Raw genomic sequence first — 7,336 nt, 5'->3', positions numbered from 1 at the left:
GTCTTCTTCGTCTCAATTGTCTCTTTTTTTTCTCTCCAGAATATCAAAGATTCTGGGTTTAGTTTCATGAAAGCATAACAACATTTTACGTCATCTTTAAATAGAATCTGATGATTTGAAGATCTATGTAATCAACAACCAATAAACCCTGGCCTCGCTGGAGTTTCCTCTGCTTTACTATGTTACTGTGATACATTACATGGATTGTGCTATTTTATTTTATTGACCTCTGTGGGCTTCTTAGTGGTTTTTGTCCATGCAGTGGTTTCTATAAAGAAACGCCATCTATAAAGGCCTCATATTCCACACAGGGCAGGAAAATACAAAGCTTTCACATAACATCAGAAAGCCACACATGACAGGATTGAAGTATGTCAGGACCAATAGGGCAACAACTGGCCCAGTCTGCCAGCTATTTACCCAGCTACAGTTAGTAACGTGCACTTGTGAGGACAAGCTACCTTGGCAGTAAATATATCGTCCACATCTTAAAGCCAGTCGCCATTCTAAACGAGTGTCCCGGTTAGTATAGTCCACACCACGGAGGTGATCCGGGCGAGAAGTCCGTAGGGGGGGGGACGAAAGATAAAAGAAACAAAAGAAACGCCCACGCGGCGCAAATATTTCGGAGATTCAATTCATTGAACAAAGGCAGCAGAAGTGAGTCTGGTCTGGTCTGTTGTGCCATGTCAATGTCAATGCAGTGGCCTCTGTGACAGGTTGTCAGTTTGCAGAGCCCGCTTCTCCCCTCATTTCTACTGTTGTAAAGCAGTGGCAGACTTGATTTTCACAGGACTTGATGGCCTTCATTCCAATCTGTTAAAATCAGAATCAATAGTATTTTTAGAATACCACCTCATTTTGATGTTATTATGAGGGGTTTTGATTTTAGGATTTTGGGGAAATATTTTGTATTTATCGTAGGTGAAATACCCAGGGAATCCAGATAATAATAATGATGATGAACATTTTTGGGGCCAATGACCAAGGTCAAAGCCATCCCTCTGACCTATGTTAGTTTAACCTCATTGGTTACCGTGTCAATCCCCAGGCCTCTCAGTCTACTGTAGTGTTTCCTGGAAGCACACGAGGGCTCCAGTCTCCAGAGCAGCTCTCTCCTCTGAGGTATCCTCACTCACCTCGACCCTCCCTCCTTCTCCACTTACGGTCGGCAGCAAATCAGACGAATTGGTCCAGGCCGTTAATTGGCCTGTTTGCTGGGGGCACAGTGCTCACTGGAGTGGATACTGGCGGAGCCTGAAGGTTGCTGGAACCTTCCAGAGGATGCCTCAGCTCAGTCACATGACACAGTAAACAGGAGAGGAGGGTGCTGAGGACTCAGGACTCCAGCCCACTAATCTGGGCCTGTCAGATCAGAGGCAGGTTTTGGGACAGCTCTGTRTCATCTCGGCTCTCCTCCACTAATTGGATACGTGTGCCTGAGATCAGACACAGGTCCAGCAGGCTGGTGGCCTGGTGACTCCCAGGTCTCTGGGATGGACGTTTTGTCCAGTTAAGCCAGCGTGGTTTTCGGGGGAGCCCACAGATCCTGGGATCAGACTGATGGTTTAATGAGCCTTGAGCTGCCCTCCTCTCACCCCCTACCCCTGCACCTCCTCTCACCCCCCTGCACCTCCCTGCGCCCTCTCCCTTCAAAGAGTTGCTCCTGCAAGTCAGGACATGTCCCTGGTTGTGTCTGAAGATGCCCTCAGGCCGTGATCGCTGCTGATCAATACCGTTCCACTGCTGGCTGGAGGAGAGGGAAATCACTAGGTCAGACTGATTGGATGGATTTCTCCTTGGAGTTCAGTGGAGCTACAAACAGTGGAGCACACAGGAGTACAAAAATGACTGTGTGTATAAAAAATAGTAACTGAAATGTGTATCTTGTGATTAGATTTCTTATGCTGATGCTCCATAACAAAGTACCATTTACCAGTATTATAGAACAGTACCATTTTTCAGAATGTTTTCAAACGAACATTATACCTTTTGTCAGCTCCACAGGAAGCATTCATTAACACATATCTATGACATTTTGAAAAATAACTATTTTACTACTAAGTGGACATGCATTAATTGAGGTGTCTGCGCTCATCTGCTGCTGTGAAAATAGGTATTTACTGTCTTTACCGTTAAAGAGAAATGTATTTTGTCTGAGTGCAGGTTGTTAGTGAATTATGGTAGCATAACACACAGTGGCCCCTTATTCCCACTGGAGCACATCTCCATAAAGATGTTCAATGGATTGATTCATGCTATTTAATAGATCATTAGGGGAATGGCTGATTCATGGCCAAGTGTTCTCACTGATAATATTTGACAGTGCATGAGATCTCCCCTGACTGAATGAGTACCCCCTCCCTCATCTCTCTCTCACACACACACACACACACACACACCACACACACACCACACACACACACACACACACCACACACACACACACACACACACACACACACACACACACACACACAACACACACACACACACACACACACACACACACACACACACACACTACTTTCACATCTGCTGTTCTCCACTTATCTGTTGTTTCTCTGTTGTCTCCTCCAGGCCAATCTGCGGCCGGACATTGGTCTGGTGATCCTGGGCCTGTGGCCACATCGGGAAAACGGTCCCTTTCTACCCTCCCTTCACCGGGGCCAACCCCAGAAGACCGCCCCTACCGGACCCTACTCCCATTGGTCAGTGCCAATTAACCCTATACTATAGAGATACAGAGCAGGGCAAGTTATCAAGTCCCTGACAATGGCATTATAGTCTAGTATCATGTTTAGAGCAGTATGTGCTGACACAATTCTAACCTCAGGCTGACCAACGATGTAGCAAAGACGAAGCCAGAGCACTTTACTGGATTCGTGATTTGTAAGAGACCACTGATCTGTTTTCACTAACTCCATGAACAAGCCTGCAGGAGTCCCTGTGTTTTCAATGGATTAATGACTTTTGCTTAGCCATTTAAACTCCTAGTTTAACGCTAATAATGATATCCTGGTGATTTCAATAGAAATCTTCTATACCAACACGCACAAATTGTTTTTGGTTTCGATATGTTGACAGATTGATGTGCTGCAAGAAAGAATGTTAGGCCAGGGAGGCATCCTCGTCGTTCCCTCTTTTATGCCAGTGTGTGAATGAGCTTGTTGTGTTGTTTACATACCACAAAGGCCCTTTCTATTGCCTCAATCCTGTTTTATCTTCCACAGATCCTCTACAAACAAAGAAAGTTCGCAAGGGCCCTCCTGGTCTGCCTTCATCTGTGAGTGGAAGATCATTTCATCTGCCTGCCAGCCTCTCATATATTAAATAGATCTCTCAGTGAGCTTAACAACCACACACACCACACACACACACACACACACAACACACACACACACACACACACACACACACACACACACACACACACACACACACACACACACACCACACACACACACATACACACACACCACCACCACACACACAACATACGTGATCGAGTATCTATATATATTCCTATATTCACTAATCTACTGACATCTACATCACTAAAGTGAATGTTGATATATATATAGCTGAGGCTTCCGTTATCTGCCACTTGTATCTCTTCTTATGATGGTCTGTTCTCATTTGCAGTGGCACCGTCGGTACCTGGTTGATGTGTAAGGGAGCCCATAGCCCTGCCTTGCTGTTTTTGTGTGTGTGTACTAGAGAGTGTGTGTATGTGTGTGTACATTGGGGTGATTGATTTTGGGGTCTGTCCTGTCACAGCGTGGTCTCCTCAGCTCCTCTCCTGGGACGCGGGGCTATGCAGGGCGCGGGGAGCAGAGCTGTCAGAGCGGATCCCAGGCGCTGCTCTTTTGATGTTTAATTAGTCATTATGTAGCCAAACAGGAGGACAGACAGAGATTAATAGTGCAGAATCAGAGACATTACCATGGGTAATAATCCCGGTGGAGCAGAAGACATTAGAATGCAGAGGAAGTGTRGAGCTCAGCTTGCCTCCGCCTGGGCCGGGCCTCATTAATATGCATAAATCACTAAGTCAGATGTTCATTGTGAAAATCCTGGTGGATTCTCAAAGCGGCCGATTAAGCCTTGCCTTAACTTCCCAGCCACTGGTACCGGCCGATGCTTTTAATTTAAAAAAGCAACTGGTTTTAGCAGAGATCCCTCTTTACTTTTGTGCTGAAGGCTTCTTCCCCAGAGAACAAGAAGGGGGCTTTGATGAGGGTGGCTCAGAGACTGGATTTGCTTTTGGKAGTTGTGATAATCGCGAGCTCCACCGCTGTTCCTCTGAAATCARATATGGAACAAGACACAGGACATAAAAGAGAGAGATGTGTTTTGTCTCTGAATTTGTGTTTGAATASTAGTTTGTCAGGAACAGAGGGAGGAAAGAAGCGGAGTGGGAAACACGCGCTGCCTCTCCCCTCCTGAAGTAGGTGAAGGGAATATGGGGGGGTGGTGCCAGGAGACAGGGAGGGAGGCGGAGAAAGATTGGTTGCTTTGCTGGGTACATCTCTTTGTTGTGTAAATGGGCGCAGGGCTTTTATTTGTCTCTGCTTAACACATGGGCGCAGGTGCACTATGTGACTCATAACAGTAGAATCAAAGCAGTACAATCCTGAGTGGAATAAGCAGAGGAGCTAATGCAGTTTCTTCTTCTTCTTCTGTCACTCTGTGTGGAGAAGACGAGGCCTGGATCTTGGAGGAGTTAGTCTCTGATCCCAAGACAGAGCCAAGACTTTAACAGGGAAAAGGGGGCTGTTTTTCTCTTATTTCCTCTGGTTGCAGGGAAAGATAAAGAGAGAGAGCCTGTGGTATGGGTGGTGTGTGGGGATGGAGGTTGAGTAGGCGGTGATGGAGGGCTGGTCTGGAGGCTTTTAGAAGGTGTTGTATGGGCCTGGTGGGAGGTGTTGGGCGAGGAGGTGGAGGGGACATGAGCTGCCATAGCTTGTCTTGCAACTGGCTTTAGGTGTTTAGAGGTTATATACTGGCTGGTAGGAGGTGTGTGTGTGTGTGTGTGTGTGTGTGTGTGTGTGTGTGTGTGTGTGTGTGTGTGTGTGTGTGTGTGTGTGGTGTGTGTGTGGTGTGGTTGTTGTGTGTGTGTGTGTGGTGTGTGTGTGTGTGTGTGTGTGTGTGTGTGTGTGTGTGTGTGTGTGTTGTGTGTGTGTGTGTGTGTGTGTGTGTGTGTGTGTGTGTGTGTGTGTGTGTGTGTGTCTGTGTTGTGTTGTGTGTGTGTGTGTGTGTGTGTGTGTGTACAGGGGTTATCTGCAGGGACCTAGACTGTGTGGGCGGCAAACAGCGGTGGTGGAGTTTTAGGGGTGTCGAGGGCACAGGCGCACCTGGAGCAGAGCAGGGTTGCCAAGGGCAGCTGTGCTGTGCCGTGCCGGGTGAGGAGCCTGCAGTGTACCTGTAATGCAGAAATGCAGCTGGATGCAGATGCTGCTGAAAGGCTTTCGCTTGTGTAAGCACCCAGGCTTCACCAGAGGCCTGAAGAGCTGCTTGATAAACAAAATGAACACAATGCTTCATATCATTATTTCCCCTACTGGGAATTCTCTTTTATTTATTTATTTATTTCAAACTATTTATATATTTTTTCATCCTCACCTAAAAATGGTTGAGGGGGTTTAGATTTGAAGAGCGGTGTGTTTTTAATGAGTGGCTGATGTGTGTATATATGATGTGTGTATATGTAGGATTTATATTGCAATCATAATATTTATGGGTGCACATCCTCTGTGCATTTAGGTTGTTCCCCTGCAGTATATACCAGGATGTGGAGGCCATCAGGGAGAGCCAGCCAGCTGCTGATTGCAAACATTCACATGTTTATACCCCAATCTCATTTATACACTTTTTCCTTAACCCACTTTTGCAGTTACTTTTACGTACTTGCTCCTTTTAGGGGACAGGAGCTACTGTACAGATGTAGGATCTTAATTTGAGTACTCTTTTGTTACTGAGAATTTTCCTGCACAGCAGGAAATGAAAACTTGTAGTGTTTAAAGTCAATGTTTAAAAAGTCTAAAGTTTGTAATTTCCACTTTAAAAAGTCAGACTTGATTTGCCCTAACGAAAAATGTAACAACCCCTACAAAACAGTTTCATACATTTTTATCCACATAATAATTCACATTTCCTGTAGCTGCAGGATTATTATTGTATTATTCTGGCTCAAAGGAAGATCCTACATATGTAGGTGTGTCACCAACTTTATCAGCCTGATAAGCACCATTTCCCTCTGAACAGTAGATCAATAGATAAACTGTGTACATAGTAAAATACAAATAAAGTGAGCAATGTGGCACAAACATGATGTAGTACAGGGATCATCACCTAGATTCAGCCGTTGGTCAGGGGGCTGGAACTTAATTACAAATAATATGTAGACTGTAAATTGACGGCAAGAAGCCCAAACAGATATTTGACTAAAACACAATCAWTTCAAAGCATGTTGTATATTGGGGAAACCTCATATAGTGTATATGTGCACTGGAGTCCACTAGTCCCAATTCAAACACATTATTTATTGCTTCTGATATTTATATTAAATGTAGAACATAAATTCAGTACAATGAACACAAACAGCCATTGCAGATGATCAGAGGTTGACTGTATCAGTCTTAAGTCTTGGAAGGCTTACTTCATGAGTGGGCTGTCTGTGGTCATAGCTAGATGTATCACTTTGTAAACTGAGCATCGCTCTGAGTGAAGACATAACGGGTTATCATTGGATGGACAGCATGCTGCGGAGCAGGGTTGCTGACGGGCAGCTGTAAGGGCACCTGCGTTAAGGGTCCGTCTGACAGGGGGACAGAGGAGAGAGACGCGCCGCGGCGGCAGCTCTGTGGCTCGTGGGGAAAAGCTGTATCTTGTAGGATATTCATGTGTAGCTAGGAGGGCATTGCTGGTRTGTGTGTAAATAGCCAGGCTTTTTTTACGCGCCCTTGTCACTGGCACAACGGCTTGATGTGACACTTCCTCCATGGCTGTGGTGATGCTAGTCTGGAGGAGGGAAAGAAAGAAAGTGGCGGGAGAGGGAGGAGGTGGGGGACAGAATCAACTCCCTTCGGGGACTTTAGCTAGCGAGAACCCTGGCTGTGAATGACAAAAAAGATTGTCATTTGCTTTTGACAGATCACTCAGACACCCTTRTTTCTGAGAGACTTTCACTTAGCAGGGAAACAGGGACTAGAAGAGAGGAAGTCTGCTCTGCTCCGGGCTCTGAGACTAAGACCCAGGATTTTGCCTCGCAGTGTTTGGGTGAATGACACACAGAGGTTATCTCCTTTGTGTGTGTGTGTGTGTGTGTGTGTGT

The 7,336-nt window shown here is 45.7% G+C and overlaps 1 protein-coding gene across 1 annotated transcript in view; it reads left to right on the top strand.

Moving 5' to 3' along the window:
- The window catches only part of LOC111969121 (transcription factor 12-like), a 345,264-nt gene that overhangs the window by 321,196 nt on the left and 16,732 nt on the right, over positions 1-7,336 (top strand). Inside the window, exons 5-6 of the mRNA XM_070445429.1 lie at positions 2,581-2,711; positions 3,234-3,286. Coding sequence (XP_070301530.1) covers positions 2,581-2,711; position 3,234 — 132 coding nt within the window. The 3' untranslated portion in view covers positions 3,235-3,286. The remainder of the gene's footprint in view (positions 1-2,580; positions 2,712-3,233; positions 3,287-7,336) is intronic.

This window comes from Salvelinus sp. IW2-2015, linkage group LG10 (assembly GCF_002910315.2).
Source record: "Salvelinus sp. IW2-2015 linkage group LG10, ASM291031v2, whole genome shotgun sequence".
NCBI lineage: Eukaryota > Metazoa > Chordata > Actinopteri > Salmoniformes > Salmonidae > Salvelinus > Salvelinus sp. IW2-2015.
Note: the sequence above shows the minus strand (reverse complement) of the source record. Positions and strands in the feature narration are given on the sequence as shown.